General features: G+C 38.5%; 12 protein-coding genes across 12 annotated transcripts; 6 read left to right on the top strand and 6 right to left on the bottom strand. All coding sequences in view use genetic code 12, as the record gives it.

Moving 5' to 3' along the window:
- Positions 1 to 459: 459 nt before the first annotated feature.
- Positions 460 to 1,767, top strand: SPAPADRAFT_50318 (uncharacterized protein; the record flags this gene model as incomplete). Its single annotated transcript, XM_007374892.1, has 1 exon — positions 460 to 1,767. One exon carries the CDS (start codon positions 460 to 462, stop codon positions 1,765 to 1,767), a length of 1,308 nt encoding a protein of 435 aa, XP_007374954.1.
- Positions 1,768 to 2,403: 636 nt separating this feature from the next.
- Positions 2,404 to 4,568, top strand: SPAPADRAFT_60793 (putative hydrolase; the record flags this gene model as incomplete). Its single annotated transcript, XM_007374890.1, has 1 exon — positions 2,404 to 4,568. A coding segment is annotated over one exon (700 nt), but the record flags the coding sequence as incomplete, so codon positions are not given.
- NCB2 (negative cofactor 2 transcription regulator complex subunit) lies at positions 3,623 to 4,568 on the top strand (the record flags this gene model as incomplete). Its single annotated transcript, XM_007374889.1, has 1 exon — positions 3,623 to 4,568. One exon carries the CDS (start codon positions 3,680 to 3,682, stop codon positions 4,106 to 4,108), a length of 429 nt encoding a protein of 142 aa, XP_007374951.1.
- On the bottom strand, positions 4,230 to 4,514 carry SPAPADRAFT_136027 (uncharacterized protein; the record flags this gene model as incomplete). The annotated part of the gene is made up of 1 exon (XM_007374891.1): positions 4,230 to 4,514. One exon carries the CDS (start codon positions 4,512 to 4,514, stop codon positions 4,230 to 4,232), a length of 285 nt encoding a protein of 94 aa, XP_007374953.1.
- Positions 4,569 to 4,745: 177 nt separating the features above from the next.
- On the top strand, positions 4,746 to 6,644 carry BUB2 (Bub2p; the record flags this gene model as incomplete). The annotated part of the gene is made up of 1 exon (XM_007374887.1): positions 4,746 to 6,644. One exon carries the CDS (start codon positions 4,769 to 4,771, stop codon positions 5,735 to 5,737), a length of 969 nt encoding a protein of 322 aa, XP_007374949.1.
- SPAPADRAFT_60791 (uncharacterized protein) lies at positions 4,752 to 6,620 on the bottom strand (the record flags this gene model as incomplete). Its single annotated transcript, XM_007374888.1, has 1 exon — positions 4,752 to 6,620. One exon carries the CDS (start codon positions 6,551 to 6,553, stop codon positions 5,732 to 5,734), a length of 822 nt encoding a protein of 273 aa, XP_007374950.1.
- Positions 6,645 to 7,729: 1,085 nt separating the features above from the next.
- LHS1 (Hsp70 family chaperone) lies at positions 7,730 to 10,468 on the bottom strand (the record flags this gene model as incomplete). Its single annotated transcript, XM_007374886.1, has 1 exon — positions 7,730 to 10,468. The coding sequence occupies one exon, from the start codon at positions 10,466 to 10,468 to the stop codon at positions 7,730 to 7,732; it is 2,739 nt and encodes a 912-aa protein (XP_007374948.1).
- Positions 10,469 to 11,233: 765 nt separating this feature from the next.
- On the bottom strand, positions 11,234 to 13,125 carry SPAPADRAFT_60790 (polyubiquitin-binding protein; the record flags this gene model as incomplete). The annotated part of the gene is made up of 1 exon (XM_007374884.1): positions 11,234 to 13,125. One exon carries the CDS (start codon positions 13,041 to 13,043, stop codon positions 11,985 to 11,987), a length of 1,059 nt encoding a protein of 352 aa, XP_007374946.1.
- Positions 11,272 to 11,919, top strand: HPT1 (hypoxanthine phosphoribosyltransferase; the record flags this gene model as incomplete). The annotated part of the gene is made up of 1 exon (XM_007374885.1): positions 11,272 to 11,919. One exon carries the CDS (start codon positions 11,272 to 11,274, stop codon positions 11,917 to 11,919), a length of 648 nt encoding a protein of 215 aa, XP_007374947.1.
- Positions 13,126 to 13,238: 113 nt separating the features above from the next.
- SPAPADRAFT_136705 (uncharacterized protein) lies at positions 13,239 to 16,232 on the bottom strand (the record flags this gene model as incomplete). The annotated part of the gene is made up of 1 exon (XM_007374883.1): positions 13,239 to 16,232. The coding sequence occupies one exon, from the start codon at positions 16,230 to 16,232 to the stop codon at positions 13,239 to 13,241; it is 2,994 nt and encodes a 997-aa protein (XP_007374945.1).
- Positions 16,233 to 16,446: 214 nt separating this feature from the next.
- Positions 16,447 to 18,292, bottom strand: SPAPADRAFT_60789 (uncharacterized protein; the record flags this gene model as incomplete). Its single annotated transcript, XM_007374882.1, has 1 exon — positions 16,447 to 18,292. The coding sequence occupies one exon, from the start codon at positions 18,185 to 18,187 to the stop codon at positions 16,520 to 16,522; it is 1,668 nt and encodes a 555-aa protein (XP_007374944.1).
- A 720-nt stretch (positions 18,293 to 19,012) lies between these two features.
- On the top strand, positions 19,013 to 19,926 carry SPAPADRAFT_60787 (uncharacterized protein; the record flags this gene model as incomplete). The annotated part of the gene is made up of 1 exon (XM_007374881.1): positions 19,013 to 19,926. A coding segment is annotated over one exon (646 nt), but the record flags the coding sequence as incomplete, so codon positions are not given.
- Between the last annotated feature and the right edge of the window lie 79 nt (positions 19,927 to 20,005).

Raw genomic sequence — 20,005 nt, 5'->3', positions numbered from 1 at the left:
ATTGCTATAAACCTAAATCTTACACACAAGAGCCTTTATCAACTCGGAACTATGCAATTATTAAAACACAGTGGTTGTCAATTTAATTGATTTATCTGCCAAAGACAAAACTGAGGCTTTATATATAAAAACAGAAAAGCACATTCGCAAGAAAAGATACATATATCCACATTCAAATACCGTTTCAGTCAATGACATAGTACACTTCAAAACAAAAGTGGTTGGCTGCAAAACAGAAAAACTCATTTTTCAGCATAACTTAATCCATATTGCCAATTCTTTCCTAAAACTTAGTGTGACAATGAAAGTGCCCTTTATTCCTTTAAACTTAAAGATAACAAATCACTTTGTGATATACCCACTCATAAACTTGATCCAGTGCGCTATGGATATCTCTTGTTCTTTTTTAAAGGTTTAAATATCAACACAGGGCCAAAATGTAATTCTCTAGGTTCAAGTATGGAACAATATATTCATAAGAATTCAAAGTATCAGCTCGTTGTTGTAAAAACTGAAACTGAGTGTTTCGCAGAAGGAACGTTCAATAATCCAATCGAGATTGACGACGAGCCAATTAATGACAATGATACAATTAAAACTGATATTCTTCGTCTTCCAGAAGAAGTAATTTTAGAAATATTTGGACATGTCAACCAAATAGATGCTACAAATATTAGATTGGTTAACAGACAGCTTTATAAGTTAGGTACAATGAAATTATTCAATTCAATACTTGTTGCCTTCCCAGAAGACACCGGTCTTAATATCAAAGGCAAATGTCACGTTGCAGCTAAGTTATATCTGGAATATCTAATCAACTATACCGTCATTAATGGATTCCAAAAGATTGCCAGAGTTCTTGGAATGGCGGAGTTAAGTATGGTTAAAAATATTTTACTCTATACTGCAAAGGTAAATAACTATTCAGATCATTGTTATTATTACTTGGTCAACAAATGTCCCTGGATAACGGTCAACGTTATCCTGCATAGCCCAGTAATGTTTGGGAAACAGTTTATGAGACTTGACAAGATTTCCATGCTTAGAGTTTCCAATGCATATCAATTCATTTCCGATATACCGGATAATTTCTCAATCAAGAAATTATACCTTATCGGGACACAGAGAGTGGGATCAGACTCTTTGGCTCTTATCCCCCATTTAAAAGCATTGAAATTTCTCTATATGGAAGATAACCGTGAACTCAACATTTTCAATCAATTGAAACAGAGAAACATAGCTAATTTGAAACTTAAGCATTTAGCATTAAGGTTCCCACTGTTTGTGATCCGACAAATGGAGGAATGCTTTGTAATGAGTGAAATTGTCACATTTGAACTTCAATTTTTCAATCAAGGTACCCCATATGATGATTTGAACTGGTTATCCACACGCATGACAAAACTTAGAAATATTGAAATTACTTTGTGGAAAATGTCTTTCACAATGGTTATGAAGCAGTTTCAGGGACATATTTTACACAGAATTAAACTTCACAGTTATGCAACTGATAAGGAAGTTCCTTCACTGCAGGTTGCAACTATGTTGAAGGGTCGAGAATCAGAGATTACTGAGGTGTGGGCAACTTCTGGCACTAATCAATACTCGGGGATGCTTAGTTCCACTTTATTTTTCAGAACAACAAAACGAAGCAATTCTTCAACTAAACAAAGCATCCTGAAACAATTTAGTAAAACTAAGTATCCCAACCTAAATACAATTCTTATCAACGAGGGTCTTGTGTTGTATTGCAACATTCCACCTTAACCTGATTTGGATACACACCTGTTTATATTCTCCTAAGAAATATTCTTTTATAGTTATGGGAAACCTTTTTAAAAGATTAGATATTGTACAGGGTATATTTCTCCAAACAAATCTACTATTTGTTCTTTTATTTTAATATATATATCGAATAAATTTCCTAGACATTACGGTACGGAATTAAGAAAGACTCTATTGTCAGTACAACCTGCTCATTTCTTTATTAAAACGAAAGTAGTGAAATAGAGGTAATGCATCAGGGTGATTACTAAAATCATAAAAGGGTCTATACTATAGGATGGTATTGTTAGCCCTTGATAATATTTGATGACTGCGCTTCTTTTCGTAGTTTATTTGCTACTTGTAAAGGAAGCGATATAGATACACATTTTATTTATGTTTTTTTTTTTAAAAAAAAAAGGCAAAACTTAATTGCTGAGTAATTTTCTAACATCATATAAGCTAGTTTTAGAACGCATAATATTAATACTGTAGCTTTCTATGGTTTTCGGTTATTTCAAATGTTTCCGGTGGGGTAAATCGCAAATCTAACCGTTTTACATCATGCCCTTTTTTTTTCTCTCTCTTTTTCTTTTTTCTTTTGGTTGTCAAAATTTGAAAGCTTGCTTTGTAATTACTGGGGTACGAAGCTTAACAACATGATAGCCACAAGAAGGTTTTATAATTCTGTGCATTTGTCACGATTTATATGTACCAGGACTCGATTATACACCACAGCTGCTAACACAATCGAAGCGCAATTTCCTCCACGGCAATTACTCATTAAAGTAGAGGAAATTCCAGATTTACCATTTGTTGAACATATAACTTTACCATTTAAACATTTTAAACCAGCTGCATCTCCACCCGATTATACCAAGACTCCTGTATTATTCATACATGGGTTATTCGGCTGGAAGAACAATTATCGATCTGTAGGTCAATTGATCCTGGAAAGAACCAAACATCCAGTCTATGCATTAGATCTTAGAAATCATGGTGATGCTCCACATGTATTACCACACACTTACCTGGCAATGGCAGAAGATGTTCAAGAATTCTTACATGACCGTGGCTGGGAGAAAGTGATTTTGGTAGGTCATTCAATGGGAGCCAAAGTTGCTATGATCGTATCTTTGTTGTATCCTGAGTTGGTTGAGAAATTAGTTGTTATTGATAATACTCCACATTATCAGCCTTTGGGTGAGCAATATCAACGAGATTTATTAGCCATGTGTATTATTGAAAGCCAGAGAATCGGGTTTAAAGAAGTCGATGGGAAACGTATTATAGAAAAGAAAAAGATTGATGAGGTTTTGTCTCATTATGAGCCTAACCACACGGTCAGAGAGTTTTTAATGAGTAACTTAATTACAACATCTGACCAAAGAAGACGTAAGACTATATACCCTAACAAAGAAGGATTTAGACCACCGGTAATGAATTTCTACAAACATGGAATTATAAATAATTTAGGAGGCTGGCCCCATATCTTACTGGATAATAAGTTTGTCAAGCCAGTACTTGTATTGAAGGCGAGGAACTCAGACTTTATAAAGATTCCTGATTATTTGTTTGAATTTGACAAGTATTTTGAAGATTATGAAGTGGTGGAAATTGATAGTGGACATTGGATTACCAGTGAGAACCCCATGGCGTTTGTTGATGTGACTGCAAAGTTTATTGGGGAACAAGACTAATCCACATAGTCCTATAAACATCCAAACATTAACGTTTACGTAAATTTTACAGTTTACATCATCCGTAAAAAAAAATTGAAACAAAAAAAAATTATATAAAGAGGCGACAAAAACTTCAGTTTTTTTTTTTAGTTTTGCTTGTTTTAGTTTTTTTTCGCAGTAGTAAACAACCTCATCACAAGCTACAGCAATACACAGCAGTATATACAAAGACAATGTCGGAATATTCGGGTTCATCATCGGAAGACTTGTCTCTACCAAAGGCGACAGTCCAAAAAATTATAAGCGAAATATTGCCCAAAGATATCGCAATTTCAAAAGATGCAAGAGAAGCGATAACTGAGTGCAGTATTGAATTCATAATGATATTGTCAACTCAATCGAATGATATTGCAGAAAAGGAAGCAAAGAAAACCATCGCACATGAACACGTAGTAAAAGCGTTGGAGGAATTAGATTTCCACAATTATCTCGAAATTATCAATAAGATTATCAGTGAACATAAAGAATTATTAAAAGGTAAAGAAAAGAAGAACAATAAGTTTCAAAACTCTGGATTATCAGAAGAAGAATTGTTAAGACAACAAGAAGAATTATTTAAGAAATCAAGAGACCGTTTGAACAGTCAAGTTAAGACTGAATAAATAAAAAACCTAATGACGTAATGATTGGCTTTTCTACTGGCGTTTCACTGGATACTTTTATTTCTTCGTGTGTGTGTTTTATAGATGTATTCTTTTGTATATTAACTGATGTATACTACCACTACCCCAATATTAATTCATATAATATAATGAAAATATTTAACACAATTAAAGGTATTCTCATCAATGTTCTCGTAGCATTTATCAAATTAATGATTTTATTCTTTATTGAACCTTCGTCGTTCACAGCTATGCCAGTGTTGAACTGATTGAATTGTATATTGGCTTGCTGGTCATATCGTCTTGATCCCCATCCAATTCTATTTAGAAATCTTTCTTCACTCAATACAGCAATCCCGTTGATTGTCAATACAACAACATAAAGTAATTTACCTAATCCAAACATGGTTAGCTTCTATAAGTAGGGGGGGTTCTAAGTAATGCAGTAGTTTGTAACACGGTTAAAAGTAACAGCTTTGTTGCCTTTGATTTTTTTTTCTTTTGCTTTGGTGTGTGGGTTGTTCAAAGTGTAATTCTTTTGATTGACCTCAACATGCAATTGCTTGCTTTACAGTTTACGCACCAACTGTTGTTTTGTTTTTAGTTCACTTCTGTTTACCTTTTTCAAATAATATTTACAACCACGCCTCATAGAACCTAATGCTTAGCCAGGACCAACAGATACAGCAAATACCAGCAGGTAAAGCCAGGAAGAAGGATTCGATAGAACAGTTTATTGAATCCACACAACCTTTTCTTGAAAATGGTTTATCACAGCTACGTTACATGATACTTATTGAAGGGTTGTCAGTTCCACCAGGATATGACCAGTGTCCTTATCGAGCTTACGTATGGTCAATACTCTCGCGAGCACAGTTATACCCTGTGGAGAACTATATTAACCTTTTAGCACATGCTGAAGAAACACTATCTCCTGAGCTATATGGCAAGATCAAAAACGACACGTTTCGCACATTAATGAATGATACAAAGTTCCATCTGAAAGTAAGTGAAGATACGTTGGTACGTGTGTTGTCATGTTTGGCTATTACTATGGAGAATAAGGTTGGGTACGTTCAAGGATTGAATGTTTTGTTGGCACCAATAGCATACGTATGTCATAGAAGTGAGCCACAAGCATTTTCCATTCTACATCAATTAATTACGTTTCATATTCCATTATACATTACACCCAATTTAGACGGCGTTCATACTGGATTAGCGTTGATTGATATTGTCCTTAAGATAATTGATCCTGTTTTAAGTGATTATCTCGATTCCAAATTTTTGAAACCAGAAATCTATGCGTTCCCTTCAGTGTTGACTTTATGTGCTTGCACTCCGCCATTAAACTCGGTATTGAAACTTTGGGATTTCTTATTTGCTTATGGAACACATATGAACATTCTATTCATAGTGGCACAGCTAATTATCAATAGAACTGCATTGTTAAATTCATCGCAACCCATGAAACTTTTACGAAACTTTCCAAATCTAGAACCAAATGAAATTATAAAATTAAGTTTAAGTTTTATTCCTGAATTACCTAAAAAGTTATACGACTTAATTTCAAGACATGGATATGATCCAAACGTGCCACACGAACTAAAGCAATTTAAGCAATTATAATAAACCGTGTTTATAATCTTCGTAATCATAGAATGATCCTAGCACAGTTCGGTCATTATACAGTCTACCAGCCAACCCCAAGATTGCCTTTAATGCAACATCATAGTCTTCAAATTCGATGAACACCTTACCTAACCCACGACGCGTTTCAACAAAAAAATCACCTCCGTGTTCTGGACGCGGTATTTTAATGGACACAACATTACCGAACTTCGATGCTTCTTGCTTGATATCTTGTTGAATGAATTTATAACTGGTGTCGTCATTTAGCTCTTGTAATGTTACACAATTCAATAATTGGATGACTTTCAGCTTGGAATGTGATTGAACAAATTCATTACGAACTAAAGGTTTTAATGTATCATACTCAACCAGACAAGTTTGAATATCGGTTTGATTTGGAATAATACAGGAGAAGAATGCGTTTTGAACAAATGATATGTGGCTGACTTGCTTTAAGTATGTTTGTAATTGAGGTACTTGTTTTTCGAGGGAATCCTTTTCGTCCACGGAAAACTCGACAAATACTAATCCAAGAGAATCATTTGTTCCTCGTTGAGTTAAAAACTGCATTGCTTTAAGCGGATGAACCTTTTCCAATTCCTCGCGAATTTCCTCGGATGAAATATTAGGAGATACAATTAAGGACATTTTCCTAGGGCTGTCTTTTACTGTTTCCTCTATTTTTTCACTTTGAGGTACTGGGGCATTTTGAACTAAATATTCCCTTGGTCTTGAAATTAAAAGTTTGAATTTTTCACCTTCGGGTTTCCGTTCAAGGGATTCTTGTTTATATGCATTAAATAACAACTCCATTTCATTCAAGGAATAGATAATTGTAGCGCATTCACTATTATTAAACTCAATAATAAGCACCTTGTCATCTTTTGTCTTTCTCTTTGTGTGTATATTATTATCACCTGTCAGATCAAGGTCAATAACCTTCAAATAATCATTGAAAAATTCCACGATTTTCAAATAGTCAATCTGGGTTAAGTCATTTTTGATTATTAAAGTTTTGGAATCTCTCGAATCAATAGGATCAATTTTCGAATGTTCAACTAAAATATCATCACCCGAGCTCAACCTATCTTTAATTAAACCTTCTAATTTTGTGAAATCAACAGGACGAGGGAATCCAGGAAGGGGGAATAGTCCTGAAAGTTTGGCCCTTTGTGCCGACACCTGCTCAAATCCCTTGGGTTTAACACCCCATCTAGAATCAATAACTTTAATTTCAGAAAGTGATGCGACGGATTCTAGCTCCTTTAATCTGGAGTTTACTTTCTCAAGCTCAACTTCAGGAGCTAGTTCGGTTTGTTTAGGTTGGTAATGATCTTTACCCGGCTCTCTTCTAGGTTCGTACTTTTCATATCTATCATTACTACGGGGTTGAGTGTGTCTTTGAAACCTATCCCTGTCATCGCGTTCTTGGTATTCTCGTTGGAATCTGGGTTGTTTAGGTCGATAAGATTCTCGCTGTTCATAACCTCCTTCTCTCTTGGTGCCTCTTGGAGAATCTCGGCGCTCATATCCTTGGTCTCTGCCTCGTGGTGCATCTCGATGTCTTGGGTCATACCTTGGACCATCGTGTCTTGAAAAACCATCATTCCTTACAGGAGTGTCATGCCTGTTTGTATCATACCTTGTGTCATTGCTATCACCAACAGTTCGTTCACGGCCTCTATCTCTATACTCATCTTGGCTTCTTCTCGAATATGGATTATTGGACCTAATGTCACCAGGATTGCTTCTTCTATCGGTTGACCGTCTCAGGTATTCACTCAATTGATTATTGTTAGTACTTGAACTATGGTCATCTCTTCTTCTTGAGTATGGTGTATTCGACGACGACATACTGAATGTTGTCTGATGAGTGGGCTCGCTGATTGTAAATAGAGAAAGTTGTTTTTAAGATGCGCCAGAAAATCTAAATTCTTTTTTTTTTCCTATTATTTTATACTGAGTAAATATCTAATTAATTATTTCTACTTACAATTCATCATGGTCAACATCTGGTTGGGAAGTGGATGTCGTTTCACTAGATTCTTGCGAACTAGTTGAAGATTCTCCAGATTCTTGTGAAGATTCAGTGGTGGAACTGGATTCTTCTGAAGCACTAGATCCAGACTCAGTCTTCGTCTTTGCTTCCTCTTCAGCAGATTTCGAATATTCCTTTAATAAACTTCTATATTGACGTTGTTTTTCTCTTTCAACAAGTTTGGTGAATCTGTCTTCAAGATATTCCAATCTTTCCTTATTCATATCTTCAAGATACTTGATATCTTCCTTCATTTGCTCCACACCTTTACTCAACTTATCATACAATTCAAACAAGACATTTTTACTATACTTTGCAATGTCTGAATTCAACACATTGCCAAATTCAGTAATGACTTCACGATAGGTGGCCATGTCCTTGTCGAAATTCATGATTCTATCCAGCAGCTTAAAGAACTTGTTTTTGAGTCTATCGTTTTCCTTATCAAAATCAAACGCCTTTTCTTGATACTTTTGACGAAGCTCGTTGATTTGTTGACCAAATTCCATCATGTTGGATTGAATAGACATGACGAATTTACTTCCGTCTTCGTATAATTTTTCAAGGCTAGATTTGGATAAATCGGTAGTTACCAATCTAACATAATCGACAATTTCACTGTGTTTGCCCGCAATTTCCTTGGCTTTGGCAAGGATATCATCAATGGTTGAATCGTCACTTTCAAAATCTAACCATTCGATCACTTCTCCAACGAAATCGTTATACTCGGAAATCTTGGAGTCGGTGATTTCCTTAAGTAACACTTCTTCCTTATCCTCAATGTATGATCTTAAATTATAACACTGTCCTTCTAATTCATTCTTGGCATTTTCAAATTCAGCTCGAGCCTTGTCTTGTTTGTTCAAGGAGTCAATACGTTTTAATGATTCAAACATCGAGACACGAGAAATTGAAGAAACACCGGCAATTTCAGGTTCAGGGACAACGATAGGTTGTGGGGATCTCTTTCTGGCTTTTGTTGGTTTGGTTGCAGTTGTATTTGTGACATTACCCGTCTTGATTTCAATTTCGTCATCGTCTTCCTCGGTGGTGGATTTCTTCTTATGTAATAATTTATCAAAGAAAGAATCCTTGTGTTGGGAAGCAGGGTCACGACAAACCAACGAAGCAGTATCCAAGGTAACAATCTTATTATTATCAATGTTAAATCTGGCAACCAATTCCTTAGTTTGGTCTTCGGTACACTTCAACTTGTAAGAGCCCAAATCCTTCAACTTGTAAGTCTTGATTAAGTTACCATCTTCAAAAAGCTCTACAACAGATGAGTTACCAACTTCACCCAACTTAACTTTCCTACGCCCGAGTTTAGAACCTCTTGGGAAAACACTGATAAGTTCGCCATCATCCACTTTGGCTTCATAATTGTGATAATTCTTCTCCACAAGAGTGTAACCCTTGATACCTTTTCCTTCAGTCTTGAGATCCAATCCTCGGAAAGTAGTTCCCAAAACTGAACTTTCATCGGTGTTGACCGACTTAGAAATCTTGGCTTCACCGATAATTTCAGCAATTCTCTTTTGAATAAATGGAACTCTACTTGACCCACCATTCAACACGACAGTTTGGATATTATCAACGGTTAAGTTTGTAGCTGCTAGGGCTTGTTCGATAGGCTTGCTAATTTCCTCAGCTCTTACTTCATTGGCTTCTTCAAATTCTTCTCTGGTGACATGAACTTTGAAATCCTTGTCATCGTATATCGACTCAATCATGGTTTGGTATTCCATGTTGGCAGACAACACATTCTTGGCCTTTTCGGCAACTTCAAATAATCTAGCTTGAATCTTTGGTGTCAAGTCGGAAGATCTGATGTTGAAATGAGACAATAATTTGTCAACGATGATGTCATACACTGATTCAGTCAAGAGTCTACCTCCAAATAATGGATCATATCCAAAACTTTCCATTTCCACAAGTAAAGCAGTGTCATTTCTAGATAACGAAAACACAGTGGCGGTAGTGTACCCGGCACCTACGTCATAAATCAAATGATATTTCTTCTCCTTAGGGGTATCATCATTGGCAAGTTTCTTGGTGACGTAATCTAAAGCTACCGAAGTACCTTCATCGACTAATCCCAATACGTTGGGAATGTTAGCAATGTACAAGGAATCAAGGTATGCTTGTCTAGTAGCTTGCGATGCAAATGGAGGGATAGCCACGACAATGCCATCAATCACAGGCGAGTTTTGGCCTGGGGTAGATTCAATGAGTTTGATTGCTCGTTTTTTAAATTCTTGCAAGGTCATGGCCAACAATTCTTCAACTGAAAATTGATTCTTTTCGCCCAAACCCAAATCGAATTTAATTGATCCGTTTCTTTTGGAATCGCCAATTAATTTGACTCCGGGATGGGTCTTTATATATTGTTGTGCGGTAGGATCGCTGATGTTCTTTCCTAATAATTGCTTCAAGTCTAACGCGCAGGATTGAGGGAATCTGGTGACCAAAGATCCCATTTGGGATCCGTATATACGTTCAATTCCCTGAGTGGCATTCCTTAAACAGATTCCGGAAAGATCTTTCCTTTTGCCTTCGTCAGTCAAGACAATTTCAAAATAAATATTGGGAGCAAGTATTGCAGCTTTGGAAAATTGTTGTCCATAGTCCAATCCCAAGATAGCAGCAGATATGGACGCCACCAAATATGCGAGTAAAAGAAACTTCATAGCTAGAAACAGTAACCAATGAGGAGTCTATGGGCGGGGGGTTGATGGCTGATATTGAAAAAGTACACAATTGAGTGGGAAACAGTGGTGTAGTTTGAAAAAGAAGATGGATACCACGTAAATTATTCATATGGAAGTCACTGGAAAGTTCTGTTCACGTGACTGCGCCCATTACCGCATTAGGAATTGAGTTATGGTGGCCAACTTAACACTCTGTTCTTTTTCATTGCCCAATTAGGAAGTAGAGCGACATGTGATCTCGGCCATGTGATTGCTGTCACATGCGCCGTGTCACCTGATTAGGTTCAGCCGCAAGATGTCGGATCTTTCAAACATTTTTTTTTTTTTGTTTTTGGGTCTGAGATTTCCTTCAGAATTTCAGAATGGTCCGACATGATTTAACAGATTGAGCGATGACGTTTTCTTCTTGTGTAATATTTCCCGGGACTTCCTGTCCGAGGAAACTAACTCTGCATGCCCCATGCCCCTAACTTTGACTAGTTATATCCAAGTTTTAGCCAAGTATGTCACTTGCAAGGTGCACTCTACGTCACGTGTACTTCTATTGTTTCTTATCTCTACTTTACTGTCTTTATCGCCGGATTGTAAACTATTCCAGACATAGCTAATTTCTGTCGAAAATGTCTGACCGAACCTGATTCGGACCCACGCCATTTGATGCCGTAACTAAAAAAAAAATGTCTCTTCCCATTAATTTTTTTTTTTTAATTTTAAAACAAAAGCCTTGATATCTCTTCTTTCATTACAAGTGTCAACTCCCCTGTATAACTGCTACATTCAACATGTCCGACGAAGAAGTCAATAAGATGTACATCTCGTACAACAACATCCATCAATTATGTCAAGAACAAGCTGACAAGATAAAACAATTCAAACCAGACTTAATCATCGCCATTGGTGGTGGTGGGTTCATCCCAGCCAGAATGTTGCGTTCTTTCTTGAAGGAACCAGGACAGCCAAACGTCAGAATCATGGCCATCATCTTGTCCTTGTATGAAGAAGTCTCCGCCGAAGACGGTGGTGTTGACGTCATTGGCCATCAAGTCGTTAGAACCCAATGGATTGACTACAATCAATCTAAGGTCGATTTAGTCGGCAAGAACGTGTTGATTATAGATGAAGTCGACGATACCAGAACTACTTTACACTATGCCGTCTCGGAATTGAAGAAGGATGTTGCTGAACAAGCCAAGGCTAAAGGTGCTGATCCAAATGCTACCAAGTTTGGTATCTTTGTATTACATGACAAGCAAAAACCAAAAAAGGCAGATTTACCGGATGAAATCATGAAGACTGGTAACTATTTCGCCGCTAGAACTGTTCCCGATGCTTGGATTGCTTATCCGTGGGAATCCACCGATATTGTTTATCACCAAAAGAGAGCTGAAGAACAAGGTAATGATGTGTTTTTGCCATCTACTACCGAGTAAGAGCTGTATTTATTTAAATAGATAGTAGTGTATACATTGGCATATCTATACAGTCTGTTAAGGGGTTAATCAATTTCAATAATTTCCGGGGGACTTCTTGAATGGTTCTTCAAGGGTGGGAATGTGGTTGATTTATCTTTGCGTTTCTTGCTTTGTCTCAATGATTGACCAGCGCCCGAAAAGGCACCCCCTTTGTTGGGTTCTTCCTGTGTGCTATTGACAACTTCTTCCTTGGGCAATACCACGGGGAACCCAAAGAATAATTGATTGTCAGGCAAGTGTAATGGGGCTGGCGGGGCATTAGGATCTAAATCTTCCACATTCAAAGATTTGGGTTCTTCTATAGCCTTGCCCGATAACTTTTGTCCTCCAGTTTTAAACCCATTGGAAGCTTCTGCCACGATGTTAGCATAATTGATAGATTTGGCCATAGTGGCGGCACCTGCACCCCTGCTTACACTAGCAGGATCAAGAGGTGTGCTTGGTTTATTGACTGCCTTTGGCTTGTATTCTGGTTCCACGTATCCTACTGGAGGCGCAAAGTCGGTTTCCAAATCTGTTTCAACCACACATATACCCTGACTATCGGTGTCGGGCTTTACTTCTAGGACCTTAATCCCGTATATAGAGTCATTATAATTGATTTCAATGATGTCATTCACCGTCAAGGTCGAGAACTTTCTCAAGACATTCTCCAACACGGCTCTGGGGTCGGATATATCCAAGAAATCCACCGATTGCGGCTCAATCTTGACGAATTTCCCCAATTGCAAATCACAATTGGAGATCTTGATAAGCGAACCCGGGTTCAACTTCAATGTAGCCATCATCCATTGTGGAATGTAGCACCTTCCTTCTTCCGCCACAAACTCCAACACCCCACTATGAGTAGTCACTCCAGCGGACTCGTTGCGCAATTCGAACAACATGGGGTATCTGATGTGCAACATGGTCAATTTGTTCAATGCAGAAGGGGGTAAGAAGATTTTGCCTCCATAATTTGCGTCATCTTTTCGAATCAAGTCAGGCATCATTGCTATAGGATAACATCTAAAGAACTCTTCAAATTTGTTATTGCCGTAAGACCCACCACCGAAGATGTTACTTCCGAATCCTGAAAACATGGTGAATTACTTTCTTTCTCTCTCTTTGTATGATCAATTGCCTCCAGGACTGATGTTTGCTGTAGTAACAACTCTTTTGGATATTCGCCATCAAACCTTTTCCTGTTGTCCCAACAAAAAAAAAAAAAAAAATTACAAACCTAGCCAGTATACGCAAATTGGTAGCGTGTTTTCCGCTATTTACCCTATATACTTTTAGTTATGTTCCCTGGTGATATTAATCAAATGCTCAATCAACTCCTTCTTGCTATCTTCAATACCGCCAAACAACACTTGATGCTTGCGTGAATCGTGCTGTTGCATAGACAAGAACGCAGAAGTAAACTCTTGGAACACATTGACTTCATCGATCGGAGTTTGTTTCATGGCTTCCAATTCCGCTTCGTCAGCTTCTAAATCGTCTTCGTAATCTACCCCTTCATAGTCGTCTTCCTCGTCGTCTTCCCCAGTAGCTCCCAATTGTGGCTGTTTGCTGCTTGATTCTTGCGCAAGGATCAAGTTCTTGGCCTTGATGGCATTAGGCAACGCGGCAATGTTGCCCAAGAGTAAATCGACAGTTTCGCCAACCAAATCCTCAGGGATCATCGTGATGGCTTGGCTATTGACTAATGACAAGCTGGCCAATATTTGCAATTTGCATCCGTAGACACTTTGGAAATCATCACTGTGTCTCAACCATAATTTGTAAAAACTAGCGAGGAATTGCTTCGAGGTGAGGAATTGCACCGTGGTGACTGGATCAATGTAGATGGATGCAAACAACACACGAAGGATAGATAAATGATGCAACATGTATCCGTCAAACATGTTTTCCGATTCAAGTTTACTGAAAATATCAAAGATCTCCGGCAAGAATGCTTGTAAGAAAGGAACAAACCTTGGGCCCATAGCCAAGATGGTCAATTCGATATCTTCAAATGCAGAATGGGCAAACAATGGATCCAAATCGTCAGACTTGAGCATGTTGAAACAGACATTCAAGAATGATTGCACGTATGGACTGTCCATGGTGGCTTTGGTGAACCCATAATTTATAATTCCTTCAAAGAATGGTTGGAAGAAACTGAAATATTCAAAGGCATAAGTTTCAAATGATTCAATCACCACTTGGAAAATCAGCCACATGGTTGGTGAAACATCATGAGAACTAAACAACAATGATTCTAAGATTTCAATGGTTTCTGTCAAGAAATTCACCATGGCATTTTCCAACACGACTTTGATCATATTTTCAAGTACTGGTTCAAGAGAAACACCAACTTTAGGAGAATGAATCATGGCAATGATCAAGGTAGTCAATGTACTTAAAATACTAGCAGCTTGATACTCCTTATCTTCAATGTCGCCACCCGTGTTTTCCAAAATCTCGGCTGCTAATCTCATAAATTGGTCCACTAATTGAGTAGCCAATTCCACAGCATATGGTTCCAAGTCCTTGGCAAACTTTTGCACAAATGTATCCATAACATTAGTCAAGATGTCGCTTTCAAACTTCTTGGACTTTTCCAACAAGTTACCCATTAATTGTGGTGCTTGCTTAGAGACATGTTCAGCAACAAGATCTTCTTCGACCAAAGTACACAAGGCGTCGGCAGCAGTCAATTGAATTGGGAATTGGTCGTCGTTAGAGAAACATGAAACAACACCTTGGAAAATGTCTTGCAAGATGGCCATATCGGTATACTTGTGAGTATTGAAAATAGCCAAAGTATCACAAGCTCTAGCAGTCAACCATGGAGTTTTGGCTGATGATTCTGGCAATAATTCCGGATAGACAAACGTGTGCAAGACTTTGTCAACTTGTCCGCAAATGGGCGACAACTTAACATCTAATTTGTATGAAACGGTAGATAAGATTCTGAATGCACCTTCGGTCTTCATGGCGATTTCCAAATTGTTTCTGTCGTTACCTCTCAAACTCAATATTTCGTTAATGATATTTAAAACTAAGTTAATCGTCAGTCTAAACTTCTTGGAAGCAATTCTGTAAATAAAGTTGATCGAAGCAACATCGGCAGTGTTGCTTTCTCTATTGATGTCAAAGAATCGTCTAATGTATTCTTCCGGTTCGTCTTCGTATAACTCTATGGTTTCCTCATTGGCAGAAAGAGTAGGCATGAGGACATGTCTTATAATGGCATCCAATTTATCACTGATTAAATCCCAGGCAGGAGTTTCTATCAATTGTTCCAAGAATGAAATCAAATGAAACAAGGAGGCTTCGCTCAACCACACGGTTTTAGTTGACCAGTTCTCGATAACTTTCCAATAAACTGATAATATTTCGGGCACGAAATTCGACAAGAAATTTTGGGCAAACTGACTGGTCTTCTTTTCCTTGGTGATTACACCACCTCCGTGTCTGCTCAATAATCTGTGGAAGTTTCCAAAGCACCACTTGATGGTCTTGATTCTTGGATGCAAGGTTCTTTGGTCGGCGTCTTCATCCAATATTTCCTGCGGTAATGGCTTATTGATGATCACAATGTGGATCTGACACCATTGTCCCAACTTATTCATGTCTTGGAAGTAAGTGGGCATGGCGGAATATGTAGTAAACTTGAATGTCTTGATGATAAGATAAAGCATTTCATCGGCGATTCTGTCATCGCTTTGGAGTAACTTATTAGTCAACGATTCGAGCAAGGGGAATATCTCGTTGGTGATTTCCTCCAATACCGGGTTTGAACCGGTTTCCAAACCGGCCCATCTATAATTCTTGGTGTACTCGTACACACAAATCAAGGCGGTGTACACACGGTCGACATCGTGGACATCCTTCAACAAGTCCTTGATTATCAAAGTCAACTCCTCCCACTTCTCGGAACTCAAGATTGAATTCAACGCCGTGGCTAACTGTATTCTAATTTGTGTGTTTTTGTAGCTCTTGAACAAGGTAGTAATCAACTTCTCCTTGATATCCCCCTTTTCATTGTCACGAATGCAAATGGGGGAAGGTGCTTTGTTTTCCGGCTGCAACCAGTAGTTAACCACACGGTTTTTGAAGAAAATAGCAGCAGAGATCTTGATGCCTAGCGGAATGTCGGCTTCCACGATCAAATCAAGCAAGTAGGCGGTGAACCCCGGCTGTTGTTCAAAGGTGTGCAATTCCGCCTCACTTTGTTTTCTAACCTGCGGATTGGCATCCAATGTGCCGCCAAGGGCTTTAAGTAACGTTCCTTTGTCCATATTGGAATTAATGTCTATAGAGAGAATCGTAATTCTCTTTAACGTGTGTGTGAGTTTCGCTAAGTGAGAGATGGTAAGGGCATTGGCCTAAAAAAATTTTTTTCGGAATTTTAACACGAAAAATCGATTAAGGCGAGTCACGTGATTGGTGCCACTCGAGGCGCGGCGCAGGTCCCACCCCCCACCCCCTCTACCATACCAACGGAATCTTTTTGCAGCAACTACACTGGCAGTTCTAAGCAAAGTACTACATTCGTGTTCTATATAAAATCGTTAATCGTTAACCCCTAAACCTTATGTCTATGTTTCCACATTAATACACTAGTAACAATCAATGCAATGCCCGATAACACCATCCCCAACTCAAATGAACCCTGGTAACATCCGTTCCCCTTGTAGCAATGGCCAGTATTTGGATCCGAATTGCCATCGTAAATCCACCCGAAATACTTGTTGAGTATAAATAACGTCACGACACTTCCCGTGCATATTAATCCCCAGTTGGTAGAAAATGTCTTTGTTCCAAACAGATCAGCCACTATGGCCGGGTATGTTCCGAATATCAAGCCATAGCAAGATCCCATCACCCCCAGGGAGATAGTTATCCATACGTGACTTGACACATTGAGTACTAGTATGAGCTGACCCAAGCACTGGAATATGATGGTGACAAACACAATCCAGAGACGTTGGAACTTGTGCTTGTGGATGAAATCACTGAGGAATCCCGCAACTAGTCTCCCAGAGAAACTGGCGATGGATATAATTGACACTTGAATTGCTTGAAGCTTGGCAGCGTCAGGGTGAATTGGCGCATAATCACCTCCCCGTTTATCTTCGTGTCTGTTGTAATAGTATTGGGCAGTTACTATGAATCCCACACTGTAAATGTACATTTGTCCGATCCCACTTGTGATTGCGGCAATGAAATAAAGCGTGAGGAATTCTTTGTCGACAATACGTTGCTTAATGGCTTCCCATTGACCCGATGACTTCTTTTTAGTGGAAGGTCTCAAGTTTGCTTGACTTGGCTTTCTCGATGACGATTGAATGGAATTAGGCAACATTGCTTGTTGTTGCTGTTGCTGTTGTTGTTCATAGATTGAGTTTGACCTTGACAGTTCTGCAAAGCTGGAAGCTTCTGAATCCTTGGGTGTACGTTCACCAATCCCCCAGAATGAGAATGACCCAGCTAAGGAATTGGTTCTAGCCATTGGTGGAGGTTCGATTGATTGGTCAGTGAGCAATGTCAATTCACCGTCAACGGGAATATACCCGTTTGAAGCAACCGCTTCCTCTTCTTCTTCATCTTCCTCATCATGGTAAACATGAATGAAGAACGAACCAACAAAAGTAACTACCCCGCAAAAGAATGCCAAAAACTCAATCAATCCACCAGTGTTGCCATTATAAAACTTGACCGATATAACTGAAAACACAGTAGCGGCAAACCCATAAGCACTCACGGGAATAGCACCAGCGGTCCCTCTATTCTTGGGAAAATTAGCTTGCGATGCCTTTAGCGTCGCAAAATAACAAGTGATTGATCCAAATCCAGCCAAGCCCATACACAAACAAATCAACAACAAACTGTGATAGCGATTGAGGTAAATATTGTAAATCAGGAAATAGCTGACAAATATGAATAAGGACCCCATGCAGATTGACACTTGTGGGCCATACTTGTCAATGATTAACCCAGCGGGGAACCCACCAATCCCAGATCCCAAAGTCATGCAAAGCGCGATAGTAGCGGAGTCGGACGTGGTGAGTCCTACTCGTTTGACTAGTTGTGGGGAATAGGCACCATAAAAGTATAATGTTCCTGATGCAAGTGCCACTAATATTGACACAAATAACGCAATTAACCGTGGTACGCGGTGTGGATTGTGTTTGTGAGTGGATAAGGATTCATCCACATCAATGGGTATAACTTCTGGTGGATCGTCGTTCATTGATTGGTATGTCATGTACTGTAAGTGAATGCAGGTGTGAATCTGGGCTAAAAGTTGGTTGTTGTCGTTTGCTTATCTTTGAAATTACGTCAAGAGTGAGGGAGTGACGTCAAAAAAGGTTGATAAGCAAAAGTTGTTTCTTTTTTTTTTTTTTCTGGTTTGTTCTTTAGTGGTGGTGCAGAAATCGAACTAAGTGAGATCTTGCCCACGTGACAGGTGGTATCCAGTGCACTATTTACTTGGTGCTAGCCTAGAGCAAGTACAAGATGGTGTAGGTGGTATAGCATAGGTGTAGTCTGCCGTACCTGGATATTCTGGAAGTTTTTGTTTGTTCAACTGTTGTGTAAATCAGCTACTAATTTGTCTCCTTTTGAGGAAATTTTCTTGAAATTTCCACCAAATTTGTATCACTAGTAAGGAAACAACTCACTGACGTAACAAAGTCTAAAATTAGGAGCATTTAAATTAGATCTATTACATACATTACGTATGAGGTCTAAAATAATCGACTCATATCGTGCAACTTTTTTATGAATGACGGTGTATTGTGAAATAATAATTTTTGTCGACATGTTAGCACACATCTCGTATTCCTTTACATTTCTATGTGCGACACCTAACTTGATTGACACACAACGTGATACATCACCAATATACCCATCCTGAAACCACAGCCTTCCACCATTATATACGGGTATTGGCGGAGGTGTATTCAATTTGCATCCAAATAAATTGGTGACTTGCACGACCATAAAAATAAATTTCTTCTCTTCTCGAATATAATCATCGTTTTTCTTTTTAAAAAAAATTAACTAGTAACTTTGCATGCTGTAGCCGACAACAATATGACCACCATCACTGAAATAAAAGGGTATCACATATTACCTATAACCCTTCCAAACGCCCACTCTACCCACTACATATATTTCAAAAAACACGATGCCAAACAAGCCACCAGTAATAGATCCCTCTTCATATTCAATTTACCAATATCCACCAATATAACCACCTTGAAGAAATACTTTCAAGATGTCGCTATTGGAGCCACTATTGAATCATTCACTCCTTCGTTATTGACTGACCATCCGGAAGACATCTGGATAAGTCTAACCAAATTAACCTCGGATTTAGAGTTGGCTAACGGCGATAGCGAAGAGGCCAGCGCCAAGCTTCCAAAGAACTGTGGAATTGTTACATTCATCGACAAAGCTGCATTCCAACTTGCATTCAACGCATTAAAGAAGTTGTCCAGTAATTCCACTGCTTCCAACTGGCCATTAATCACATTTAACTCGAACTATTACTTGCAAAAATACCAGAATCAAGTGTTGGACATTGAAGAATTGTCCGAATATGTGTCGCAATCATTAGTTGAGTTTGACAGAGCCGAAAAAGAATCCATGGAACAATTACAACAACAAACACAACTCGTGGACGAAGATGGGTTCACCTTGGTCGTGGGCAGTCATAGAAAGACAAAGGCCGGTATAATGGGTAAACAGAAACTCGCAGCTACTGTAGAAGTAGAAAAGGCCAAGGCCAAGATGAAGAAGAAGGAAAAGGAAGATTTCTATAGATTCCAATTGAGACAAAAGAAGAAGGAAGAGATGAATGAATTGTTACAGAAGTTCAAGTTAGACCAAGAAAGAGTAAGAGTTATGAGAGAAAAGAAGAGATTTAGACCGTATTAGTTATACTTGTATATTTATTTATTAATAGAATATTCCTGTCATAGTCGTACCTTACCGTACCCAACATCCACTGTACCTCACAGATTTTCCACCCCCTCCCCCCCTCCTCCTGCGATGCGGCTCATAA

This window comes from Spathaspora passalidarum (assembly GCF_000223485.1).
Source record: "Spathaspora passalidarum NRRL Y-27907 unplaced genomic scaffold SPAPAscaffold_3, whole genome shotgun sequence".
Taxonomy (NCBI): Eukaryota; Fungi; Ascomycota; class Pichiomycetes; order Serinales; family Debaryomycetaceae; genus Spathaspora; species Spathaspora passalidarum.
The sequence above is the reverse complement of the archived record's forward strand: the minus strand, read 5'-3'. Positions and strand labels throughout refer to the sequence as shown.